The 27659-nt window shown below is 43.1% G+C and overlaps 2 protein-coding genes across 4 annotated transcripts in view; one reads left to right on the top strand and one right to left on the bottom strand.

The window, feature by feature from the left end:
* The window catches only part of ZFAND3 (zinc finger AN1-type containing 3), a 338795-nt gene that overhangs the window by 27825 nt on the left and 283311 nt on the right, over window positions 1–27659 (bottom strand). The window lies entirely within an intron of this gene.
* Window positions 16256–17522, top strand: LOC129543871 (SUMO-activating enzyme subunit 1-like). 2 transcript variants are annotated; one of them, XM_088831127.1, is made up of 2 exons: window positions 16256–17077; window positions 17214–17444. In XM_088831127.1, the coding sequence occupies exons 1-2, from the start codon at window positions 16346–16348 to the stop codon at window positions 17289–17291; spliced, it is 810 nt and encodes a 269-aa protein (XP_088687253.1). In that variant the 5' UTR covers window positions 16256–16345; the 3' UTR covers window positions 17292–17444. The 2 variants fall into 2 exon arrangements, with proteins under 2 accessions (XP_088687253.1, XP_055263229.2); XM_055407254.2 differs by having other exon boundaries at window positions 16259–17522.

The following is a 27659-nucleotide window of genomic DNA, read 5'->3' as shown; positions in this document are numbered from 1 at the left end:
CCAGAATTGAAAGAGACAGTACTTCTTTATATCACCATACTTAGCCCAATTCTGCACCTAAAGTCAGTCTTCTGTGGCTAATCCATAACCTTTTCTTGTAAAAATACATTTCTATTCCTATGCACAACTAAATGCACGAGAATCAGGCTCTAATATTGAAGACTATTCCAGTTCACTCAGAGGGAAGAAGTATCCTTGCCTGTTCTCAAGCAAGCTGTTCCATGGCCTCCTTCATGGGGTGGGCAGAGACAGCACCTGGTACTACAACCCCAGGGCTGAAGTCAAATTAGTGGGGTGGGGGATGGCGGAGGTGGTTGGGGCTGGTGGTGTAGGGTGCAACAACTGTTTTGTATAACCTTAAAAAGTAAAATGAAATGAAGTTTGAAGTTCATGTCACAGGCAGGCTGTAAATAACTTGCCTTCAAAACAAAACAAGAGCCAGCTCTTGTGGGGCTCTATGCGCCTGGAATTGCTGTCACGGCATACTGACAATGCACCTCTCACCAAGGTTCCCAAGTGATCTGTGCTGAACCGCCTCTGGAAGAGAGTCTCCTAAACGATCTTCTTCAAAACAGACCCAGATGCCACACCTTCTCGCCTCACCACGACCACCACACTGGTCCCGGCCATCACCATCTCTGCTGGCCTAGCAGAGTAGCTTCTTAACCTGGCTACCTGCCCTTGTCCCTACAGTCTGTTCTCCAGGCAGCCAAATGACCCTGCTAAAAATCAAGTTAGAATCACTTCACTCTCCTGATCAAAATCCTAACAGCTCCCTTTCTTAGAGGAAAAGTTCAGACACTTCCTTCAACCCTCAGAAAGGCCCTGCATGGTGGGCCCTCTGACCCTGTCCCCTGCTGCTCTTGCCCTCTGCTCCATCCACACTGGCCTGCTGTCTCCTACTCCAGGGTCTTTGCACCTTCTATTCCCTTTGACTGGAATATTCTTTGCCCAGATCCACAGGGGATCTCACCTCTTAAGTCTTTTAAGCAATATTTTCAATGAGATCTTCTTCCCTGAAAACCTTATGCAGACCACTCCTGCCCACTTTTCCTGCCTTTTGTTCCTCCACAGCACTGTCTTTTCACTTTATCCTCCAGGAGAATGTAAGCTCCTGGAAGGCAGCAAATTTCACCTGCTTTGTTCACTAATGCACCTTCTTTGCCTAAACTCATTATTTCTTACATGAATAAATCTTCTCCTTAGGCAGTCCTATTTTCTATATACTGTGCCTCCAGTGAGAACCAGTAGGCTGTTAGCTGCATTTCTTTTTTCTTTTGGCCGCTCCATGAAGCATGCAGGATCTAAGCTCCCCAACCAGGGACTGAATCCGTGGCCCCTGCAGTGGAAGCACACTTGGAGTCTTACCCACCGGATCTGCAGGGAACTCTGGCAGTGTTTCACTGAAGGCTGCCTGGATCCCTCTCCCAGCCCCGCCCCGTGTGGAGTGGATGCTGCATGTCGCCCTAGCACTTACTGGCCTGGATGGGGACAACTGTAATGGTTCCTCACGGCCGCCACCCCACTGCACCGCGCACTGACTTTCAGAAGGCATGCACCATTCACAGCAATTGTAAACTTCATTTTTCATCTCATTTAGTTCTTGCAGTCCTACATGACATTTTCCCCCAATACAAACCAACTAAATAAGGCCTTTGATGAAAACAATTGAAAGCCAAGTTCAGCCTATTTTCCAGCTCTGCTGAGCAAAGCTGTCCAAACCCAGCCGGTGTGAGGACTGAGGCAGCCAGACACACTAGACCCCTCCTCTTCCCCTACAAAAGCAACAAGCAACAATCTAAATGTAAATCATTACAAAGCAGCCTGCCAAAAGAAATATTCCAGGTAGGGGCCACACTGCTCTCCAGGGGTTCTTTTTAAAAACAAACAAACAAACCAAGGCATTTTTTTGTATTAATAACTCTATTTAGACTTTTTTCCATTGGGTGACAAAAACAGAAAATTCTAGAGTAAAAATTGAAACAGGAAAATGGAGTTTGTTCTGAGAGAAGGTCCTACATTTGGAGCATCTAGGTAAGAAATTATCCCCCAACTCTGGGCGGGTGCAGGTGGTGAGGAGAGAGATCAGGGTCCACACAAGAAGGGGAAGTGGTTGCAGCCTTTGCATTATTAAGCTCCTAAACTTCAGAGGGCCATGACATGATGCCAGCACGCTTTTCAGAAGGAAGGGCCACCCGGATCTTCTTTCATTTGCACTGTGATCTGATACAACTGAGCTTGTGTCTGGAAATGCAATGTTCACATTCAAAGCTGTCTCCAGAGTGAGTCTGTTCCAAACTGTCAAATGTGCTGTCTACCTATATGGCATTCCATTTCTAAAGCAAGCCTCTGATACAAGAAGACAGTTTACTTTCAGTATGTCAATACCATCAATGGCTAACCATATGCAAATAAGCAAGAGAGTGATATATGAAGATAGTATTTTTTAATATATGATTTCTAAGACTGAGAAACAATTCATATTTATATAATCATAATCATCATCGATCACCACCAAACAACCCAGTTGATGGAACCCCCCAAATTAGGATACGCCTGTTCAAGCCTGATTTCTTCTAATTCCCCATCTTGTCTGACCAGTGAGCATTTAATTAAAAAAAAAAAAAAAAACTAAGGAGAAAGTCTGCATGTTCTCATCCTGAAATTTTCCTTTACCCACTCCATTTTACATATAAAGACCACAGCGTTATTTGTTCTGGAAGGTAGGGTGCATGGGACGTTCTGAAACAATAGGTCGGTAGGGAGGTCTTCAATGCTGCCAACACCCTCTGGCAGCACTGCACTGGCCCTCCTAAAGGAACAGCACTCAGCTCTAGTTGGTCCTCTGAGAGTCAACGTCTCACAATTGGTGCAAGCCCAAGACCAAACGCATCCATGTAGAGAAAGCCTGAGTCACGAGAAGCAGTCCTCAGCGAGTCTAAACTAAGATGAAAGGTTTATCAGAATGTGTCATTTTTCAGAATCAAGGAATCGCTCCTAGACATTAAGAGATTCACAACCTTAGCATTCTGGAATATACCCACTTACCCTGCACTCAGTCAATGGTCTTTAAGTGGAGTGGAATCCTTGTGCCCTCTGATGCCCCCTACCACAAGGACTGTTCACCACCCTCCACAAGCTGCCATCCAGGAAAGTGACTGTGTTATATATAACTTCCTGGAGAAGCAAACCATTCCTTGGCATTTCCTCACAAGTCAACTTAGTGTTTTAATTAGAAGCTGATGAAATAAATAGCGGTCTACAGGATCATCATCATGTCTGCATAAGAAATTTACATCTCCTCTGCTAATTACTTAATGAAACCTGTGCCATGGGGGGAGATGCCCAAATAAGAGAAACAGATGTCCAGGACAGGGATTCTAACTACATAATAATGAACTAAATAATTCAACTATTCAATTATAAATTTCATGCCAATTTAAAAAGGACCATCAGAAAGAAAAGATCCAATTATGGTCACCACTAAAGGAACCCTCATCTACTGTCTGTATCTGAATAAATTAAACTTTGATTATTTATTTCTTGCTCAGAAACATCGCTCTTGTTACCCTGAAGCATTTTCAACTCCTCAACTATGATGGAAAACACCTACCACTCCATTTGCACAATCTGAATGTGGGCAGTAAGGGTTAAATGCAGAGAGAAAGGTGAACAGAAATAACTCTCATATGCAGCTTTAACTGTCAGAAGAAACTCATCCTTGCAAGGAGCATGCTCATTAGCAGCAGGAGGAGTGTGGCGGCAGGCTGGAAATTGTTCCCACCCCAGGAGTTAGGAGTGACTTCTAATTAAGGTCCTTCATAAAGGGCCAACAAAGCACATTTTCCCCAGTATGCTTTTCCTCGAGAACATAACCTAGTCTGTGTGTACCCACACAGGAGCTGCCCACACGCCCATGCCAGGCTCACAGTTCCTGACATTCAGTAGACCCCGTCTTCTGTCTACAGTTATCGCCTGAGGAAGATACCACATCAGATCTTCTAGTCAAAGGGAAGTCCGATCAAGAATCACAGTGTGATTAAATTAGAAAGGAAAATCTTAAAAGTATTTTACTTTCCTAAAAGTAGTCGTTGCTTTGTGACAGATAAACAAGTACCATGATTTTTAAAATATACAATTCTCTGAAGAGAAGAAGTCTTCTAATTGTACTTTCCCAGTCAACAGAGAACAGTGGAGGAAAGACTTTCAATTTAGGAACACAGTTTAACTGGGAAACTTGACTGGGGACAACAAACAGACCTCCTTCTTTTAAAATTCTGTTTCGTCTCTGACAGAAACTCACATTTGTTCCTTACTGTCATTGTTCTTATCTTTATTACTCGTGTTCTCTCCTGAAGATTCCCAAATAAATTGTGTCAGGCCTGTCTAGAGTTGAATCCCAGTCTCTCTGAATCTCCTGTCGCTGTGCAGCTGGCAGCCCGCACACAACTGACAGGGCTAACCTTGGTCATGTCCCGCTGACACCTTGGGGCAGGGGGTTCCTGACTGTCTGCACGAGTCAGCACTCAGAGCTGAGAAGGGGAGAGTGGGTACAGCAAAGTGGCCACAAAGAAAAGGAAGCATCTTCTATTTGCTCCACTCACACCTTCCCTTACTTCTAAGAAAGAGAGATGAATCTGTTTAATCTCAGGCTCTGTGACAGCTTTTGAGGTGCTCAATCAGTTTTTTTAGAACCTATCACAGTCTCTTGACAGATTGACATTTATGATCCCAACAGCCTGTGCAAACATCAGTAAGAGCAATAATTAATGAACCCTCACACATCACTGCCATCTCTCCTTCGACCATTTAAAAGAAGGCTTAAGCTGCTAAAACCTCTGTCCATGAAAAACACCACATTCTCACTGGAAAAATGGATAAAAGACACTTCATAAAAATCTGTCTGAAAGGTACCTTCTCTGTTTCTTCTCATGCTGGCTTTCAGTGTGTGCAGGGATTAGCTTCCTCCTCTCCCAGCTTCTTAACTCTGTGTGTCATGAAAGACTTCAGGAGAGAAAACTCCCTCATTACCCATTAAAATTCTGTTTCCATTTTATCCGACTGGAATTGCCCCCTCCTTCCTTATCTTCCTCATGGTCCTAGAACTATTTCAGAAGATCACATGTGTTAAAAAGCTGTTACACAGACAAAGAAGCTCGACTCTTTGGAAGAGGTCAATTACTAAAATTTTGTGGAGAATGCCTCCATTTTCTTTTGAAATATAATACAAAGGTGAATTTAGCCTGATTTACTCCTAGGATGCCATGTCTTATACCACAAGCATTTTAAAAGTGTTCTCAAATTGCCAGACAGTGCTACTGTGAACCATGAAACCCTCCTTCCATCACCAGACCCATTCCTCCAGGTTATTCCCTCAAGGTAACACTTGCTTCTTATCATGAGAGTGGTGGTCTCCTCCATCACAGCCTCAAGACTGAACGCAGACCTCCAACTCAACCCCAAGAAGCATGTAGTCAGCTTTCACCTTTTTATTTTGAAGATTTTCAAAAATATAGAAAAGTTCAAAGAATAGTAAATAAACACCTGTATATACTCCATTCAGATTCAACAAATAATCTGTCACGTTGCTTTCTCTCTCTCCTCCATATACTCAGCAATACCCAACCATCTGAAACTAACCTGCAAACATCAAAATACCTCACACATACACATTTACTAATAAGGGCATTTCCTTACATGACCAAAATATCATACCTAAGAAAATTAAGCATAATGCCCCAGTGTCACCTAACATTCGGTCCATATCCGAATTGTCTCCATTGTTTTCTATGTTTATCTTCATTGTTTCAAAGACATGTCCGATCAAGTTGCAGGCGTTACATGTGGAATTGGGTCTCTTTTAGTCTAGAACAGAATGCCCCTCAAACTGGTCACTTGTTCATTTATTCAAATGACATGGACTTCTGGACAATCCTGGTTGGTTTTCCCGTGGAATATACCATCATCCTGGATTGACTGATTGTTTCTCCATTTCATCTATCTTCCTATTTTTAATGGTATCATTTACTGGTAAAGAAGGAGATTTTTTTTTAACTGAACACTTCCTCTGTTTCATATTTGAGACCAGAAATTAAAACTTCTGACAAGCCCCTGCCAAACCTTCATAGCCGGAGGGCTGGCACAAGTCAGGGCAGGTGAGGAAGGGCGGGCACTGGGTTGCCAGCCCAGTTCCCACTGCACCTTGGCCGTCAGGGGAGGGGGTGTTCTTCCCCGAATCTGCCCCACTGCACACCTGCCATATAGGACATCAGGCTATAGCTCACCTGTGCCTCAGCAAGGAATGGTGTGCTTAGGTGAGCGTTGGGATATGAGTGAGCTGTCAGGGTCTTAGCCCGTGATTTCTTAGTCTGATGGCACTGCCTACGACTGAAGTTGGTCCCAGAAGGCCACAAGTCGCATCTCCCATTATCTGCTTTCCAATAGCTTCCTGATGGGTTTTGAATGCCCTGCCCCTCCTGATGAACTCTACACTGTTGCTAATTGTTCCTGAGACATCTCTTCATTGCTGATCATTCAACTCTCTAAACTGAAGGAAAACTTTCACCAGAATAAAAAACAAAGCAAAAGCCCAGGAAGGTTCACTTGTAATAATCATCATAATCTCATTAAATAAAATAACATTCTCCATTTATCTGATCTATGTGGTCCTCCAAAAGCCCAGACAACAGTCAGTATCTTATTAATTATTTATCAAGTGCCTATTGTGTGCCAGGCACTGGGCTGCAAATCAGAACCACACATGGCAATGATCTCTCCCTTCAAGGAAGCCACATTCCAGGAAAGACACAAGTAAACTTAACAGTACATTAATGTATGAACAGACTACAGACATAAAACGTGGACGTGATAAATTCTGTTGAGGGGGGTTATTAAGAAGCAGAAGAAAGATCAAGAAGGTACCTACTGAACCTACAAACTATATTATACATATGCAGAAGGACGATTTGCAGCTCTCATTTATCACCCTCACATTTTTGTTAGCCCTGCTTTTCAAAATACCATTTGTACAAAACTTGTTGCTCAGCTAACTTCTACCTCTTCTCTTTACCAAAAACTCTCTCAATCAGTAGACACTTTCACAGTCTAAGGAGCAAAAGTACATGGAGAACACCTGATTGATATGTTTTCAGGGAAATAAAGCTGTTGTATCAATACAGCTTCCTCCTCTCTTTGACTCCAACTGGTTTCATGGGGGGAGTTGGGGGGGGGGGGCTGGTGAACATCTCAATAACAACAGTTACCCTTTGCAGCTGGCACTGGCCTGGTAACAACGTTCCTTGTTTTAGTTTCTCCATCAGCAAGACCTGTCCTGCCTGCTCAACTAAACCATATTATTTTTCCCCATAGATTTTTCAGTTACTAATGGTAACTGACAAATTACCCTCAATAGATAATCTTTCCTTTTTATAACCTGCTTGGATATTTTAGAGTTCAACAACATTACAATGCATTGATTTTTAAAAATATTTTTAAATATATTTTAAAATATATACATTTATAGCATCAGCAGAGTACAGAATAAGGAAGCATTATTAAGGAAAGAGGAGAGTGAAAAGGTTGGCTTGAAGCTCAACATTCAGAAAACAAAGATCATGGCATCTGGTCCCATCACTTCATGGGAAATAAATGGAAAAACAGTGGAAACAGTGTCAGATTTTATTTTTTTGGGCTCCAAAATCACTGCGGATGCTGACTGCAGCCATGAAATTAAAAGACGCTTACTCCTTGGAAGGAAAGTTATGACCAACCTTGATAGTATACTAAAAAGCAGAGACATTACTTTGCCAACAAAGGTCCGTCTAGTCAAGGCTATGGTTTTTCCCGTGGTCATGTATGGATGTGAGAGTTGGACTGTGAAGAAAGCTGATTGCCGAAGAACTGATACTTTTGAACTGTGGTGTTGGAGAAGACTCTTGAGAGTCCCTTGTACCGCAAGGAGATCCAACCAGTCCATTCTAAGGGAGATCGATCCTGGGTGTTCATTGGAAGGACTGATGCTGAAGCTGAAACTGCAATACTTTGGCCACCTCATGCGACGAGTTGACTCACTGGAAAAGACTCTGATGCTGGGAGGGGTTGGGGGCGGGAGGAGAAGGGGACGACCGAGAATGAGATGGCTGGATGGCATCACCAACTCTGTGGACATGAGTTTGAGTGAACTCCGGGAGTTGGTGATGGACAGGGAGGCCTGGCGTTCTGTGAATCATGGGGTCGCGAAGAGTCAGACACGACTGAGCAACTGAACTTAACTGATTAAGGTAAGACAAACAGAGACAGAAAGCAAGAATTAAGAAACCCAGGAGAAATACATACTTTTCATGGGCCTCACGCCTTCCTGTTCTGTGACCACAAGTCGTGCTCTATGACCACAAGGTTTCTAAGACCTTTTTCAGGGCTAAGACTAGCGTTGAACTTCTGTTCTACTATCTTTTCCAGTATTTCCATAAAACTTAGATCAGCCACTGTTTATTTTCATTTATAAAAAGAAAAGGAAATTTGAGAGGATCCATAAACTATCTACATACTCAGATTTTTATTTTCATATATCTGGGTCTAAGGCAGGTAATATTATTTTCAATTAGTTTCTTAGAATATTCATTCTTCAAATATAAGTCCCCAGTAGGGAGAAGGGACTATAGCCACACATACTGCCCAGCCGCTCAAAACAGTTGTGTAAATTTAATAATGCATAATATGAAAAATTTAGGTTTCATGTAACTACATAATAAGTAGATTATTGTCACCTTGCTTATTTAACTTATATGCAGAGTACATCATGAGGAACGCTGGGCTGGAAGAAGCGCAAGCTGGAATCAAGATTGCTGGGGGAAATATCAATAACCTCAGATATGCAGATGACACTACCCTTATGGCAGAAAGTGAAGAGGAACTCAAAAGCCTCTTGATGAAAGTGAAAGAGGAGAGTGAAACGGTTGGCTTGAAGCTCAACATTCAGAAAACAAAGATCATGGCATCTGGTCCCATCACTTCATGGGACATAGATGGAAAAACAGTGGAAACAGTGTCAGACTTTATTTTTTGGGCTCCAAAATCACTGTGGATACTGATTGCAGCCATGAAATTAAAAGACGCTTACTCCTTGGAAGGAAAGTTATGACCAACCTTGATAGTATATTAAAAAGCAGAGACATTACTTTGCCAACAAAGGTCCGTCTAGTCAAGGCTATGGTTTTTCCCGTGGTCATGTATGGATGTGAGAGTTGGACTATGAAGAAAGCTGATCGCCGAAGAATTGATGCTTTTGAACTGTGGTGTTGGAGAAGACTCTTGAGAGTCCCTTGTACCGCAAGGAGATCCAACCAGTCCATTCTAAAGGAGATCAATCCTGGGTGTTCACTGGAAGGACTGATGCTAAAGCTGAAACTGCAATACTTTGGCCACCTCATGCGACAAGTTGACTCACTGGAAAAGACTCTGATGCTGGGAAAGGTTGGGGGCGGGAGGAGAAGGGGATGACCGAGAATGAGATGGCTGGATGGCATCACCGACTCGATGGACATGAGTTTGAGTGAACTCCGGGAGTTGGTGATGGACAGGGAGGCCTGGCGTGCTGTAATTCATGGGGTCGTGGAGAGTCGGACACGACTGAGCGACTGAACTGAACTGATGACTTATATTTGAAGAAGCAAGGTGGGAAGGGACAGGCTGCTGCTGCTGCTGCTAAGTCACTTCAGTTGTGTCCAACTCTATGCGACCCCATCAATGGCAGCCCACCAGGCTCCTGTCCCAAGGTGGGAAGGGACAGGCTGCTGCTGCTGCTGCTAAGTCACTTCAGTCGTGTCCGACTCTGTGTGACCCCATAGACGGAAGCCCACCAGGCTCCCCCGTCCCTGGGATTCTCCAGGCAAGAACACCGGAGTGGGTTGCCACCTCCTTCTCCAATGTGTGAAAGTGAAAAGTGAAAGTCGATCAGTCGTATCCAACCCTTAGCGACCCCACGGACTGCAGCCCACCAGGCTCCTCCATCCATGGGATTTTCTAGGCAAGAGTACTGGAGTGGCTTGCCATTGCCTTCTCCAAAGGGACAGGCTAGACATCTTCAAATAATGTTGCACCCTCATATCTTGGTCTCCAAAGCTGATGACTTGCCTGAGGGTTAATGTGATTTGACCCCACCAAGTCTTCTGCCAGGAAGACTGAAAAATAGGTGTCCTTTATGGAAAAACACTTGAATACAGGGTAGGGTGAGGACATGGGTAAAGAAGAATGAGATATTAGTTCAATGTTTCCGACTTTTTGTTAAAAACATACAGACAAAAAGTCAAATATGCCCATGCAAATCATCTTACCCCTCTAAAGCTTACAACTGTTTTTCCTACCTTGACTTATAATGCAAGCCACTAGGAGCAGACGCAGAATTGGCTGAATTTAGTACTCCACTGGTACTAATAAAACAGTAATAATAGTGGAAAAAAAACTCTATTAACAGAGGTCAAATTCCTAATGACAGTAATCTTGCAATGAGAGGCTGTCATCCTGTGGGCTCTCTGCTCCAGGTTTAATATACAGGAAAAATGTTTGAACGTTTATATTTTGCTATTTAAAAAAAAACAGCTTGAATGCATAACTAAGTAGATGCTAAAATTAAATAGCTGATTTGCTTTTAAACTATTTTTGTTTCTAATTTAGCATCAACTTAATTCAGTTCGTCTCTCTACCTATCACTTAGTTTCTTCCACCCAAGATTTACTTTAGTCTTTTGACTCATTACTCCCAGGGTAAATCCTTAAACTTATAAAAAAAACACATCTGTGCTTCATTTTAACTCTTTCCAATGTGAGGCTAAATGAACCTAAAGTTAAAATCTGACATGATGATAAAGAGTGCCCGGAGAAAGCCACGTCCTGGCCACTCCCACCACCAGCTGAGCGCACTCAGCATTCATCACTCAGGGCTGTATCAGTGCTGACGAAGGTACTACCAACTGTGCAGGAGGCTGGAGAAAACTGCCTTAAGAGAACAGCTTATGAAGGAAAGAGAACCCCCATTTGTAAAATGAGCTGCTGGAAAACCAGAGGCAAGAAACTCTACAAAGAATTATTATGAAGATTATCTTTAGTTCATATTTGAAATACAAGAGGAACAAGTATCTAGCATTTTAACCACCTCCCCAACCAACTTTGCTCAATACTTCTCATTTAAAGAATTATTACTTATCAAGAAGATGTTCACACTATGGACAATCATACTAAAAAAATTATATATTTGATCAATGTTAACTTTCCAATTTTGAACGTTGTACTGTGGCTATGTAAGACAATATCTTGATTTTAAGAATCACACACTGAAGTTTCAGTGCAACAAAGGTAACTGCCGAAATGGTTATGGATGCAGATGCAACACACACACACACACACACACACACACACGAAGAGCAGAGAAGAGAACAGAGACCAAGGCCACTGTGGTAAAATGTTAATATTCGGGTGATCTGAGGCAGGGAGGTTCCTGAGAACGGTCTTCTTGTAAATTTTCTGTAAGTCTGAATCTATGTTTATAAAAAAACAAAAGCAATGACAACTGTATCCCAGAGCAGCCTTACATGGGGATGCCTGGCTGGAGTGTCTACTGAATCCCTTCTCAGAAATGCTGATATTGCTCAGGTCTGATGGGAAAGCGCATGACCAAATAGTTGTAACAGTAAGGTCAAAGCTCACCCTTCTCCAGGTTTGTACTTACTTACTTCTAAGTACACTCTAACGATTAGTCACAGACTTGCACATGTCATTCTTTTAGTCTATAGTTCCTCCAATCCCAATAAGGACCCAATTTTAATTGCCATCAATTACTACAATGGCTGTTCCAGGAAGGATGATGACCCAAGACCTTAAGATGTGATTTTAATCTTTTAGAAATGGATTTACCAACAGGATGCCAAAGAAAAAAAGTAAATCTGAACCCTAGTGTTATAGGAACTATCAGTTAATGCCAAGCTTGAAAAGAGATTCTGCTGCAGCTAACACCTCCCGTTCAGATTAGTACTACACAAACCCCCTCCCCCAGCCCAATTTTCTTTTAAAAGGCACCCTCCCTATTTGAGCACATAATTCAAGCTATGACATAATATCATTTTTGGAGAAGAGTTGTTCAACTTTCTCTAGAAACAAAGAAACAATGCCCAACATTTTTTTTTTTTTTCAGGTAAATTCTGGCCTATTTTCAAGGTAAAAATCTTAAAGTCGGTGTCATGTATTCTTCCCTTATCCCTTGCTAAAGTAACAGAAAAATCAACAATGTGAGTATAGGGCCCTGTTTCCTTGCTTATATATGTATACATTTTTTATAAGTTTTGAAAGGATAGTTAGATGTGGGAAATGCATAGCTTGTAACTAATTCCCCTGTCCACTGAGCTAATAGAGATGTGGTTTATTTAAAATTCTGAGTTGTGGTTCTGCTATCTGGGAATGGCTTTCTGAAACTCTGTGGGTGGATGCTGGTAATGAAACAGAGAATTCAGAACGGCGGGGAGCATAAGGCCAAACAAGCTTTTATAGCAGAGTGTGTGTATGCACTAAAAATAATTATACACATGTAGTGGGACGCTGGTTAACTGAGCCCACAGAGGCACTTGGCTATTCAGATAACTAATCACAATATGAAGTCCCCCATGACAAGAATGCTTCCAAGGTTAAACTGTCTTATTTTTAATCATAAAGAAGTAAATTTCTTGGCTCAAGTTCTCTCATGTTGGTGGGATGCGACAGCTAGTCTTTTTATCAAGATTTTATAACCATGAGAAAAGTATCAACTCTCTGTGGCTCCTAAACGGTGATTTGCCTCAGAAAGAAGTTCTCAATTTTAAAAGTTCAGAAAAGAGCTCAGAAAATAAGAGTATGTATTGTTTCTTATAGAAAGCAAACTTGTCAAATTTCTGTAAGAATTACTTTACACTAATACATACAGTAAAATTTTACTTTTAAACAAAGCCTAGAAACAAAAGAGAATAAAAAGTCTGATTTCCCTATTCTGATGCCCAATTTTCTTAAGAAAGGGTTTTCTTAGCATGTCATTCACAGCCCTCAAACTACTGAAACAAGGCTGCTAACTAACTGCCCCTGACTCCTGCTCTTGTCCCTTTCCAGGTCTGCACTCTCCAGTCTGACTGGCCTCGGATTGTCACTTCCAGTTTCTGAGTCCACAGCTTTGTCCAACAGATGTTGTGAGTTATGTGAGTTCTTTCTCACTTTCCTCTACACTGCCTCAAACTTCTCAGACCATCAGGTACCTCTGTCCACATCTCTTTTACCTATTGAGCATTTACCAGGCACTACTTGTACCCCAAGGAGATCCAACCAGTCTGTTCTAAAGGAGATCAATCCTGGGTGTTCACTGGAAGGACTGATGCTAAAGCTGAAACTCCAATACTTTGGCCACCTCATGTGACGAGCTGACTCACTGGAAAAGACTCTGATGCTGGGAAAGGTTGGGGGCGGGAGGAGAAGGGGACGACAGAGAGTGAGATGGCTGGATGGCATCACCGATTCTGTGGACATGAGTTTGAGAGAACTCCGGGAGTTGGTGATGGACAGGGAGGCCTGGCGTGCTGTGATTCACGGGGTCATGGAGCGTCAGACACGACTGAGCAACTGAACTGAACTGATACACTTCAGATAATTTCATTTCCCTAATAACAACTCCATGGCTGGGTCTGTTATTTTACAGGAGAGAAAAATCAAGGCTCACAGAGAGACCCAATCATTTTTCCAGTTCTATGGTTGTTAACGGAGTCACTGGAATGTGAACCCAGGAAGCCTGCCCACTTTCTCAACCTCCAACATCTGTACCTCCTTTCTCTTCAGGATTAGGGGCTTTACCCTGGGTACAATCCTATCCCCTTGATTTCCAAAGAACCACAATGTTCTACTGAGGATACCCTTTCCTTCCGTTCTTCCACCAATAGTTAAATCAGAAAGCATAATCCTCAGTCTGTCCCAGGTAATTTTAGTTTAAGAGGATTAAACACATTTTCCTCTGATCCCTCCCCCCAGATCCAATTGAAATAAAAACACAAAGATAACAAGAATGAACCCACTGTAATAAATAGAACTGTGTGTGTTTTAACATAATCAGCAAGAGATTTTAAACAGACTTCTAGATGTCGATGGGGTGGGAGTAGTTTAAGGCTAAAACCTTGTCACTGCAGAGGTGGTAGCCACTGTGTGCAAAGGAAGTCTTCAGCAAAATGAGAAGCAGAGTAGAAAGCAGGGGCTGCACTGAAAGTGTACTTGTAACACAACTGTACTGACTCTGGGAGCAGGACAGATTACATGGCAACAATCTGGACAGCTCTAATCTAGAGTAACTGAACGATCTGTCCGGGCAAAGCTGTTTCCATGGTTCCTCACAGTCCAGTCCTCCTCCTCTATGAGTTTCTCAGTTTCCTCACAACAAATCCTGCCCATTAACACCTCATCCCCACTCCATTCCACAGAGCCCCAGTGAAAACGCCCATTCAAGAGACAGGCATGGTAGAAACCCTTCCCACTCATCTAGGCCTTTTATCTTAAAAGTAGACAGAAAACTTGGCTTCATCAGGCAAAAGAGGAGAACCTGAATCGTGAAGTAAAAGACTAAGGTAGACAGGAAAATTGGCAGCAAGGCGATCAGAGAACTCCCAAGCAGAAGAGCACAGGGCTAACCACTAATCATGCACTCTGTACTACGGTGTCCCAAAAGAGACAAGAACACTGGGCTGGGGACTATCAGACTGCTCCAGGAGGGATGACATCAGTCTTCAGGTCTCAGGGCCTAGCGAATATCCAGCATCTTGAATGCGCAAAGGGAAAGGATGACCACTGGGGCTTCTCTGGTGGCTCAGAGGATAAAGTGTCTGCCCACAATGCGGGAGATCCGGGTTCAATCCCTGGGTTGGGAAGATCCCCTGGAGAAGGAAATGGCAACCCACTCCAGTATTCTTGCCTAGAGAATCCCACAGTTGGAGGAGCCTGGTAGGCTACAGTCCACGGGGTCACAAAGAGTCGGCACAACTGAGTGACTTCACTTTGAGGCTTCAACTTTTGAGGTACTTACTATAAACTCTAGAACACCAAAGATGAAGAGATGGTCCTACAGAGCTCCAGAGGTGGGAAAATCCTACAGATACTACTTAGGATCAGTGTCATCTGACTTTTCAGTGGTAACATGAAATGTTAGAAGTCAAGGGAGTAACAATTCTCATCCAAGAATTCTACACCTAGTCAAACTTCCCATCAAGATGGAGGCAAAAAGAGACATTTTCAGATATGCAAGAATTCCAACACTCTTAGGAACTTACTTGGGGGGCTGTATTCCAAAAACGAGGGAAGAAAAGAGAACAGTAAAGGGAAACTGAGGCTTAAAGAACAGCTAGTCTAGTTGAGGCAGAAAGATAGTGGGCTCCAGGAGGGAGGTCTCAGGTGAAAGGGATAAATACATGTTGGAAAAAGAGAAAGGAAAGTGTAAGCACCAAGAAGAAAAGCTGTATCTAAAAAATCACAATCCAAATATAAAGCAAACTAAAATGTAGCATGACTTTTGAGTAACTGATGGAACACAACAAACACCACCACCACCTGATTTGGCTCTGATGTAAGATCAGTCTTCTTAAAGGCCCAGGCACTGTGACATCAGACTCACAGAAAACGTGAATCTATTCCCAGGACGTAACTTGGCCTCCTGGCAGGGAACATTTGCAGAGTCGTAACAATGGAAACGGAGAAGGCAATGGCAAGCCACTCCAGTACTCTTGCCTAGAAAATCCCATGGATGGAGGAGCCTGGTAGGCTGCAGTCCATGGGGTCGCTAAGGGTCAGACATGACTGAGCGACTTTACTTTCACTTTTCACTTTCACACATTGAAGAAGGAAATGGCAACTCACTCCAGTGTTCTTGCCTGGAGAATCCCAAGGAAGGGGAAGCCTGGTGGGCTTCCGTCTATGGGGTCACACAGAGTCAGACATGACTGAAGTGACTTAGCAGCAGCAGCAACGATGGAAATGTCACTTATTGGCTTTCAATTTTTAGAAACACGCTGTGGACATGACATGGAAGACCTGCTGTGGTTACAGGCTGAAAGTAAATAGCTAACAACTGTGACAATGTAAAAAATACATGTGTAGCTGACAGGAGGTATGATAAGGAAGTACCTCTAATGAGAGGTACTAATATCCTCATTAAGAGATGATGCTAAAAACTAATGGATCAAGAAAGAAGGCAGGCGCAGACGCCTCCGGGGCGCGCGGCCGGCGGTGGCGGTTGGCGGCGTGTGGGGCCGGCCGGCGGTTGCCGGGAGCGGAACAGAGCTCAGGCAGCTAGAGCCGGCGCCATGGTAGAGAAGGAGGAGGCGGGCGGCGGTATCAGCGAGGAGGAGGCGGCGCAGTATGACCGGCAGATCCGTCTTTGGGGATTGGAGGCCCAGAAACGGCTGCGGGCCTCCCGGGTGCTTCTTGTCGGCATGAAGGGACTTGGGGCTGAAATCGCCAAGAATCTCATCCTGGCTGGAGTGAAAGGACTGACCATGCTGGATCACGAGCAGGTATCTCCAGAAGACCCCGGAGCCCAGTTCCTGATCCGTACTGGGTCTGTTGGCCAAAACAGGGCTGAAGCCTCTTTGGAACGAGCACAGAATCTCAACCCCATGGTGGATGTGAAGGTGGACACTGAGAATATAGAAAAGAAATCTGAGTCGTTTTTCACCCAATTTGATGCTGTATGTCTGACTTGCTGCTCCAGGGACGTCATAGTGAAAGTTGACCAGATCTGTCACAAAAATAGCATCAAGTTCTTTATGGGAGATGTTTTTGGCTATCATGGATACACATTTGCCAATCTTGGAGAGCATGAATTTGTAGAGGAGAAAACCAAAGTTGCCAAAGTCAGTCAAGGAATAGAAGATGGACCTGATACCAAGAGAGCCAAACTTGATTCATCTGAGACGACCATGGTCAAGAAGAAGGTGGTCTTCTGCTCCGTCAAAGAGGCGCTGGAAGTGGACTGGAGCAGTGATAAAGCAAAGGCAGCTCTGAAGCGCACGACTCCGGATTACTTCCTCCTTCAAGTGCTCCTGAAGTTTCGCACAGATAAAGGAAGAGATCCTAGTTCTGATACCTTTGGAGAAGATTCTGAGTTGTTGCTCCAGATACGAAATGATGTGCTCGACGCCCTGGGTGTCAATCCTGACCTGCTTCCTGGAGACTTTGTCAGGTACTGCTTTTCTGAGATGGCCCCAGTGTGTGCAGTGGTTGGAGGGATCCTGGCCCAGGAAATTGTGAAGGCCCTGTCTCAGAGGGACCGCCCTCACAACAACTTCTTCTTCTTCGATGGCATGAAGGGGAACGGGATTGTGGAGTGCCTGGGCCCCAAGTGAACCCAAGACTCCGCTGCCCCAGAGATGCTGACCGCACGGTGCCCTTGTGCGGTCGATCCCCTCCCCTCCCCCATGAACGCCTGTCCAGGCAAGGGAAAAATCAAGTCACCAACAGTACCAGCCATTTGCTGTGAGCCCTGAGGCTGTGCGGCACCAGTGGCTGCTGAGCAAGGACCAGGGTCCTGACGGTCTCCTCCCCGCCCCAGGCCTCCCAGCTCGCCTGCGCAGCCCAGTCCTGAAAGCCCCAGCCAGCAGCCAGCACACTTTGCTGCCTCGGAGCGTCTCGCCACCTTCTTGTCTTCAGTCCCCACCTGATGTCGCACAGTGAGGAGCGTGACTTCAGGTGGGGACTAACGCCCAGGGCCATGAAACCACCCAGTGGAACCACAGTTCCAAGTGCAGACAGGTGCCCTTAGAGAGCCAAAAACATGGCGGGCGGAGTGTATTTCCACCAAAGTTTGAAGCTCTGAAAAACAACAGGTGGCATCTGGTGTGCTGTTCTTGAATTTTAGTTTAGGATTAGTTGAGTTCCAGCCTGGATTTTGAAAGAGAGGAAGTATTACCAAATCCTCTTGGGTATTAGGGTGAGGCCTTGCCAGTGGAATATTAATGGGAAAGTTTGTTTAAAAAGGCAGATTCCTGGGTCCCACCCCTGGGGAGCCTGACTCTTTGGCTTTGAGGTGGGATGGGGGAGCCGGCCTGTCTTTCCACAGAGCCCCTCACAGATGCAGGCGATCGCGCTGCAGGCTGTCTCATTGAAGGGCTGTGTTGGTCCTTCTTGTTACCCCCCTGAATCGCACCTGTTTGTGTGTTTTTTATATTTTCTATATTTCTTTGGTTCTTCAAAAAGGAATGATAGAAATAAAGTTATTTGCTTTAAAAAAAAAAGAAAGAAAAGGATGAAAACAAATAATACAAATTCCAAATGCTGGGATGAAGAACAGTTGAGCTAAACCGTTGTGTTTCATATTACATGACACCTCAGAAAGTAGGGATATAAACATTTTTTTCTTTCTTCTACAGTTAATTTTAAAAAAAGGCTGAAAGTACTAAAATAGAAACTATCGAGAGATGCTGCTCTGTCCCTAAATTATCTTTCTCTTATAAATTATTCTGGGTTATGATGTGCTACCATGTGTTACTTTCGTAAAAATGAAAACATAATTAAAAAAAAAAACAAAGAAATGAGAACCACTTAAGCTATCTTTGCTTTTTTCTTCTGGGTTAAGTGTAACAGCCAGAGTCTCATTTTGGTGGTGGTGGTGGTGGTTTAGTCACTAAATCATGTCCGTCTCTTTGTGACCCCATGGACTGTAGCCTGCCAGGCTCCTCTGTCTATGGGATTTCCCAGGCAAGAATACTAGAGTGAGTTGCCATTTCCCTCTCCAGATGATCTTCCCAAACCAGGTATTGAACCCTTGTCTCCTGCACTGGCATGCTGATTCGTTATTGCTGAGCCACCAGGAAAGGCCCACTATAAACTATTTAAGGACAGTTCGGATTAGCTGCTGCTGCTAAGTCACTTCAGTCGTGTCCAATTCTGTGTGACCCCATAGACGGAAGTCCACCAGGCTCCCCCGTCCCTGGGATTCTCCAGGCAAGAACACTGGAGTGGGTTGCCATTTCCTTCTCCAATGTGTGAAAGTGAAAAGTGAAAGTGAAGTCGCTCAGTCGTGTCTGACTCGTAGCGACCCCACGGACTGCAGCCTATGAGGCTCCTCCATCCATGGGATTTTCCAGGCAAGAGTACTGGAGTGGGGTGCCACTGCCTTCTCCAGGGGATCTTCCCGACCCAGGGATTAAACCTGGGTCTCACACATCGCAAGCAGGTTCTTTACTGTCTGAGCTACCCCTCCTCTAATATTTTCCATTTCTTTCTCTTCCTCATGTACTTTTGTTTGTATCTTAACAAGAGCAAACTGTTTCCCTATCTCAACTGCCTCTGCACCAAGAAATGCTCGATCCTATGTCTCCCACCAACCACCATTATTTTATTGGTTCAACTATTTATTTTAATGGCTCAACTAACTCCTTAACTGAATGACTTGTCTGCTGCTCTTATTTCCTTATTATCAAAAGTTTCTTTAATGACCTCCCTGCCAGGCTCTGGTTTCCTACCATAAGACACTAACTTCTTTCAGGTTTTCCAATAATCTGCTAGCCACAGGCAACAGCTTTTGTTGGTTCTCAAACACCCTGGCCCCTCTTCCTGGGCATCTTTCATGATGCTGCATCAGGTTTTCTCCCTTCTTTAGCTTTCCTAACTGACTGGCTCCTCTTCTCTTTCCCAGCTCCCTAAGTACAACCCTCAGCCCCCCTGCTCTTCTGGATGCATCGCCTCCCCCACCTGCACACCTTTCATCACTGCCTCAAGATCGATGAGTTTCACGCTAGGTCTATATTTAATAACTTTCTACAAGGACTATCTACAATAACCTATATTTTAGCTTATCAAGAACTGAAAATAGTTACAACCAGGTTTTCTCTCCCTGCCATCGGTGACATTGTTCTTCCTCCAGTTCCCTGAGTATATACCTTTGCATGCTTTCTTCAGCCAACTCTAATCAACCACTGCATCCTGCTTTTGTTATTTTAAAACACTTTTCTCAGCGTTATCTTTATTCCTCCATTCTGCTGGCCACTACCCACACACAGAGCACTCTGAATGAATGGTTCTTTGGTAAATGAAATATTAATTTGCAAAAGAAAAAAACAACTTATCCACACAACTCAGACACTCTGCATACTGAAGGAGACTCTGTAACATTGAGATGATCACATATCAGGCTTCTTTAAAATAAGGCATCAGAGAACTCCATAGAAAAACTACAATCTCTCTAACAGCAGGAAGCCGCCTGATAGGTTAGTTTTGAAGGTACTGCATAAAGAGGTGTATTCACTTAAAGGCTCAAGTGACAAACAACTGAACTCCAGAATGCTCATCAAGTCTTGGACCAAATGGGTAAAGCCTTTTCAAAGCATTCCTCTGTGCTCAGCGAAGATTTCTTCTATCTCAAAGGTCTAATCACTGTGGTTGAGTGCAGTTGAGTGATCCAAGTTGAACAGAGTTATACCTAAATTTTCCCAAGTATTAGGTGCTTACCCGCTACTCAAAAGCACTGCCAGGCCATAGTTGCAGTTTTCTGTTCACTAGAAAACACAGTTCCCATTGCTAGACTTTCTCTCCACATTCCAGTAGCCTTTTAATCACGCGTACTGACTCTAAGGCACTAAATTCTAAGCATTAAAAAAAACACATTTGTATTATATTTGTTCTTAATGATTAGCATAATTTATCCTCCCTTTCCTCACTTTTAAAAATAAACATTAGTTACATTTCTTGCTCTCTAAAGCTGGAATAAGTTCTATTTATGTTTCTGTGCTTATTTTGTCCCTTTATGGTATAAGCTCCCAGGGGCAAGATGAATGCTTATCACTTCTTGTGCATGTTCCTACAGCATCTACTACAGGACTGTCACAGCAGTCCTTTAATAAAGTATTAGACTGGCTGACTAACTACAGGGCCTCTGCTTGTCCTATATCCCACGTAAGCAACCACTTCTGAAGGTGTGATCTATAACCACGACAGCAGGCAATACAATAAGATCACAGCTTTAATCGGCCATGATTATGAAATATTTCTGAAACTCCTCGCGATGAGGGTGCCTCAGAAGCAGTCACAGGTATGAGGAATAAGTGCCAGCCCACCTGCTGGCAGCAGAGGCAATGGGACTGCCTCCTCAGATAGATGAGCAAGCAGGAAAACAGATAACACAACTTGTCTGGGAAGCAAGCAGCACGATGAGGCAGTAAAAACCCATCAGCATACATCATCCTATCAGAGTCTGGTGTCATTCCCAGCCTCTATTAGCCCTCGCTGCATCAGCGCAAGTCCCAGACACTTTATCCTGTTTATAATTGCTGATGAGCAGTAATAAGGGCTCCATGCCTCAGCTCTGTCCGTTCCACTTCGGCACCCACCTATTAGGTAATAACTTTTATTTACAGCCTTGCTTGATGCGCTGTTCTATTAGTACAGCCAGGAACTGAGGAGGGAAAAAAAAAAAAAAAAAAGTCTCCTTAATGGGCAGCATCAGTGTGAGGCTCAGATGATTTATAGTGCAGCTTTGCGGTGGTTCTCACCCGCTCCTGGGAAGACGCTTCAGAAAAGCCGTGTTCCCAACACGCTGTCCTCTAGCAGGCACCCACGTGCTATGGAGCAGAATCTACTCACCCAAAAGTCCAGTTTCAGAGGAGGACAGGGGTGTTAAATTCCCTTGGTATCCTTTATAAATAGTGTTGGCTCAGGCATTTTGCCCCAGTGGAGCAAGAGAACAGCTAATTAATGGAACTTCAGGGCTTTTCTCCTTGGTAAGAGTGCAAGCTGTGATAAAATAAATGACCATAACGGCAAAAAAGAAAAAAAAAAACAAAAAACAGCTGTAACTGCATTCATGGATTCAAGCAACCTGAATTCACACAAAGCATGTGGACCACAAGCAGCTCAACGCCAAAGCCTAGGACAAACACAAAGACACAGACACACACACTAGCAACAAACCTCATCACATTTCTTTTTTCTCTTTATACTGGAGTGCATTTTCATCCTTCAAGTGCAAAAATTCCTCTTGACAAGATTGGCACCCTGGCTTGATATTCACTTATATCAGCCTTTTCTCAGAGGGGGAGCCACTGCTTCTCGCAAGTAAAACCTAAACAAGGCCTCTGAAACAAGCCTCTGATTTCAAGTTCAGCAAACTTAAACACACTTGTCTAGCTGGTCTGTAACACAAACACAGCACCTGGGAGCAATGGAGCCTAACTCTCACTCAGGGCACAAGTGAAAACCAGGAAGCTTCCCTTAAACCTTCCTGAACTCTATACATTGTGTGAGGTGCTTTTAAACTCACCTGAGTTTATTTACATACTGAGTATCCAAACATCTTATTATAATAAGCCTTGCTACCTGAATTCTGTTCTTTAATATGTGCAACAAATCAAGCAGATTAAATTTTACCCCCCACTCCCCCCAAAAAAAGCATTTAGCAGATATTTCCCTTCCCAGTTACCCATTCAATGGCCAAAACCACTGTCAGTAAACAGTCACTGTGGACACCATAATAACCTGTGGCTTTTTTCCTATGATAAAACATAGCAAGATGGTACCTTTCAGATTAGAGAAATTTTTTCAGTCTTGCCAAATATTTGGTATTCATTTTGTCCCCCACCCCAGGAGTCAAATGAATTCCTTCAGGACTCAAGATGATGCATGCACAAGGTAAAACATTTTTTTTAATACTTTTTCCCTTGCCATGACAGATTTACTGTTTTGATCTTTCTTCAATGGTTACATTAAATGCTAATAAAAAATGAAAGGTTTATATCTTCCCTAATATTCTCCTGATGGGAACTTGCATATTACATAAGTAGGTCAAATTTCTAATTTTCCATCTCAAATGCTGATACTGCAGACCTGAGGGGAAAAGCTATACCTGAAGGACCAGAAAAAGAAAGAAAGAATGAAAAAGGAACTGAATTACACAGCTCAACTTACACTCAAAAGCTACCTTCCCTCCTTTAAAGCTTCGAGAAGTCCTTCCAAGAAGAGTTACCTACAGTGTGCGACAGTGACCAATAGTCTGTAGTCACTGACTCAACTCTCTGGGCTTAAAGGCGCTGGCTGAACTGTTTCCATGAGTATCAACTCTACTTGGAGATAAAGCGCACAACCGTAGGTATTTCTAAGGTTTATAGGGCTGCCTCTGATTTAACACTAGCACCCTTTAGCTTCCAGATCAATCTGAAAGATCTCATATAAACCTCTTGGTAATATAAGGACAATGAAATATTTCCCTTTAACTGGCATCTGAACACTGAAGTGGAAAGTGCTTAGCACATCAATCTTAACACCCAGGTGAAAAGGAGTTTCCACTCTTGTCTTTGTAAGAACAAAAAATAATATCACGAGCAGGATGCCAGAGGGAAGTGAGTCAAGAAAAGGTTTTTGTGGAAAAAAGGAAACAATGAACAATACTATGCTATCTAGTTCACGTCACTGTTCATCACACTGAAAGAGGTGACCCAAAAGCACAAACGTGCTTGAAAAGAAAAGAGAAGAGATGAGATCAGGCGAGGGACAGACAGTTAATATGAATTAGCATGCCTCTTACAGAGCGGAAAGATGATACTTTCTGGAAATACTTCCCTTGATGTTTAATGGGACAGTTTCTAGTTCCATCTGCTTTCATCTCAGGCAATAATACAGCTCCCTTATGGTCCCACAAATGGTTATTTTACTTGCTAGTCTACTAATTATAATCACGTTTTTAATATACACACTGCATTTTAAAATTAAACCATCATTTTTTAAGTCTATCAGAAAGAATATTATTTATCCAACACACTTGCTGGAAAAGAAAAATGAATATAGATACAGTGGAGCAAAAGTCTGTTCATAGTACCACCTAGTCTGTAAACTTGTCGATTAACTTTTTTCTAATTTTAACCTCAGAAATAAAAGGAAATGAAATGAAAATGAAAAGGGTCATGCAAGCGTGACAAACCAGGGAAGGAGCCATTTCCCTTTCTTTATGTGCTACAGTCAACCTTGACAAACTCAATCTAGAGCCGAGAGGTAGAGCTGGTTAGTGCCCCACCTGGAAGGAGCAGGATTCTTAGGTAGGTCACAGTTATGGATCCTGCTGAGGGGAGACTAAATTCTCTCAGGAAATTTAAGACAAGGCATGGTTCCAACTGCCTATTACAGCTTACACTTTAAGGTTAATCAACAGCGAGCACCGACAAATAAAATATAAAATAACATTTCTTTTGCTATAACTCTGCAAATTAAGTCTAAGTTAAAAAAAAAAAAAAGTTACACAACATGTCTTTAAACAAGAGATTATAAGAAAAGGCAAACCTCCCTCCTTCCCCACATGTATGCATGCTCAGTGGCTCAGCTGTGGCTGACTCTATTCGACTCCATGGACTATAGCCTGCCAGGCTTCTCTGTCCATGGAATTTTCCAGGCAAGAATACTGCAGAGGATCTTCCCAACCCAGGGATAAAACCCATGTCTCCTGCGCTGGCAAGTGGATTCTTTACTACTGAGCCACCTGGGAAGCCCTCCTTCCGCACAAGACACTTTAAATATAAAAATGTGACCTCATGAAGATACTCACCTAAATATCCAAATACAGTCCCCAAAAAGCTGACTCAAGGAGATGACTATAGCTCAGATTACAAGTTTTGGTTTAAAGCATAACTTGATAGAAAAGATGAGGACAAAAAGGACACTTCAGATTGTGTGTTGCTAAGAAAAGCACACTCTTTCCTTCACAATATACTTGTTCTTGGCAGGAATGTTCTGAGAATTAACAAGGGAATATGTGCAAAACATTCTGAGCTCTTAAAAGAAATGTAAGCTCTCTCTAGTAATCTGAAGGTGTGATCTACTTTTACTCTCACATTCTAACCAAAAGCAACGTGGGACTTGGCAGCACTTTTCAACTTTGCTGACTGCAGACACCTCAGAGTGCTTACAAAGTCACACACACCTTCATTAATTTTTCTCTCTTAAATACCAAAACCATCATAGTGCCACTATTCTTTTCCATTTAAAGATTACTGAGTTTAACTGTCAATCGTGGTATGTGACTAAAAGCCAGCATCTAAAGAAAAGCACTTCCCACCAAGTTCACAAACACGAACTGAACTTTCACTTGCCACCACTGTTGCCTTTTGCAATCTTCTTCTCAGACTCACAATTACCAGACAGCAATTTCTTAAAGGGTCCCCAACCCCTCTCACTTGATGGCTAAAAACCCAGCACTCTGCACTGCTATCCACCCCTCTAAATTGCAATACCCTCTGATCAACAGTAGTCACCTGAGACACACTCACAAACCACTCACGCTACATTTGGCCTTGACGTAATAATGAGTGTAATGCTAATCTGACTCTTGGTGACCCTATGGATTGTAGTTCACCAGACTCCTCTGTCCATGGGATTCTCCAGGCAAGAATGCTGGAGTGGGTTGCCATGCCCTCCTCCAGGGGATCTTCCCAACTCAGGGATTGAACCCAATTTCTTACGTCTCTTGTGTTGGCAGAGGGGTTCTTTACCACTAGTCCCACATGGGAAGCCCACATACAAATATATAAAAGATACATGGCCAAGTATCTCAGATGGTGTGCATGCGTGCTCAGTCACTTCAGTCATGTCTGACTCTCTGTGACCCCATGAACTGTAGCCCACCAGACTCCTCTGTCCATGGGATTCTCCAGGCAAGAATACTGGAGTGGGTTGCCATTGCCTTCTCCAGGGGATCTTCCCAACCCAGGAATCAAACCCACGTCTCCTGCGTCTCCTGCTTCTTCAGTACACAAACCTTTTTAAAGTGCACACTACCATCTAAGATAGGGGTTTCCCCAGTGACTCAGTGCTAAAGAATCCTCCTGCAATGCAGGAGACGCAGGAGACGCGGGTTTGATCCCTGGGTTGGGAAGATCCCCTGGAGAAGGCAATGGCAACCCACTCCAGTATTCTTGCCTGGAGAATCCCATGGACAGAGGAGCCTGGTGGGCTACAGTTCATGGGGTCACAGAGATGCATCCAGAAGAGCAGGGGGGCTGAGGGTTGTACTTAGGGAGCTGGGAAAGAGAAGAGGAGCCAGTCACAGTTAGGAAAGCTAAAGAAGGGAGAAAACCTGATTTTCTACCCACACCCCACATACTGTACCTTATTTGCCCTTCTTCAGAGACCACTGACTTAAAGAACTTTATTCTAGGGGACTTCTCCAGTAGTCCAGTAGTTAAGAATCCATGAATCCACCATGCAATGCAGGAGATGCAGGTTCTATCCTGGTTGGGGAACTCAAATCCCAAATGCCACGGGGCAACTGAGCCTGCACACCTCAAAGAACTTACATATATGTTTTATATATATATATATATTTTCCCCCCAAAAAAGAACTTTATTCTATACCCAAGGATCCTTTTTCTAGCACACTTCATTATTAAGGAGGCTGCTTTAGCGCAAACTTATATGGATAGCCTGGCTAGGAGGGGATCAGTAACATCTAATTCAAAGGGTTTACTCTATGGCTCCTAAGAAATGGCACCACAGTAATTATTTACTATCATCTGTGCCTGAAGCCCTGTGCTCTGGGAGCTGCAGTCACTTGTGCTGGAAGCACCAGAGCAAGTGTTAGAGGCATGCGTCCTATTTTTGAAAAATCAAGCCATTAAGAATACAGAACAATCCAGCAATGTAACACTAACAAGTATTGTACTTATAAGAAAATGCTCAGAATCCCCACTATGGTCAAGTCGCTGATTCCAGGATAGACAAAAAGATGGAGACAAAGACAGTTGGCCTGTGGTTCTCAAAGCAAATCATTTAATTTACCTCTGAAAATCAGAACGCTCTGTCCTCTACAGTCAGGGCCATTACTTCAGGCTGAGACAGCAGGCCAGCTTAAGGAGCCTGAAGGGGGCACAGGCCGGCTACTTGAGAAGTACAGCAAGATGAACTTGATGACATTTAATGTCTTCAGTCAGGAATCTCAACTTTTCTTCCAGCTTTTTAGGAGATGACCTGCACATTGCATTAATTTTCTTCCAAGCCAGAAATTCTCAATCTTTTTCTAGTTAACAGGGATGTGTTTACCTAAAGACGACTTGGAAATGTGCGATTGAGAACTTAGGGTCTCACTTACCATTTCATGTAAGGAGATCTTAAAACATTACCTTCAGTTCCTACTGCAATACTGACAGGCAATAAGGAATGTGATCAGTGTAAAATCAATTAATGATACTAGATATGGCAATGTATTCTGGTACTGATACTTCTAACTCCTTTCTGCCTAAAACACCTATTGATTGCTATCAACACTATCTAATGACTGGCCACTGTATACATATAATCTTTAATGTTTAAGATTAAAATACAAGAGCAGCTGCCATTACTGAAGATCTACTATGCCAGCTTTATGTGTATCATTTCTTTTCTTTCTTCAACTTATGAGACTTAACACCTCATTTTACAAATGGTAAACAAATATTGAGATGTTACTTAAAATCACATTTTGAGAGAGCCAGGCCATGATTTGCAACAAGATCTGCTCTAGAATTCTATTTTAAAAACTGTCACTATATGTTATAAGTTCCAAATCTATGCTTCTCTTTCTCTACATTTCATCCAATGATATGTTCTGTACTGTCTGGTTAAGAGCATAATTACAATAAAATATGATAAGCAATAATATTTTTG

This window comes from Moschus berezovskii, chromosome 23, assembly GCF_049115385.1.
Source record: "Moschus berezovskii isolate FMDL1 chromosome 23, NW_MosBer_1.0, whole genome shotgun sequence".
NCBI lineage: Eukaryota > Metazoa > Chordata > Mammalia > Artiodactyla > Moschidae > Moschus > Moschus berezovskii.
Note: the sequence above shows the minus strand (reverse complement) of the source record. Positions and strands in the feature narration are given on the sequence as shown.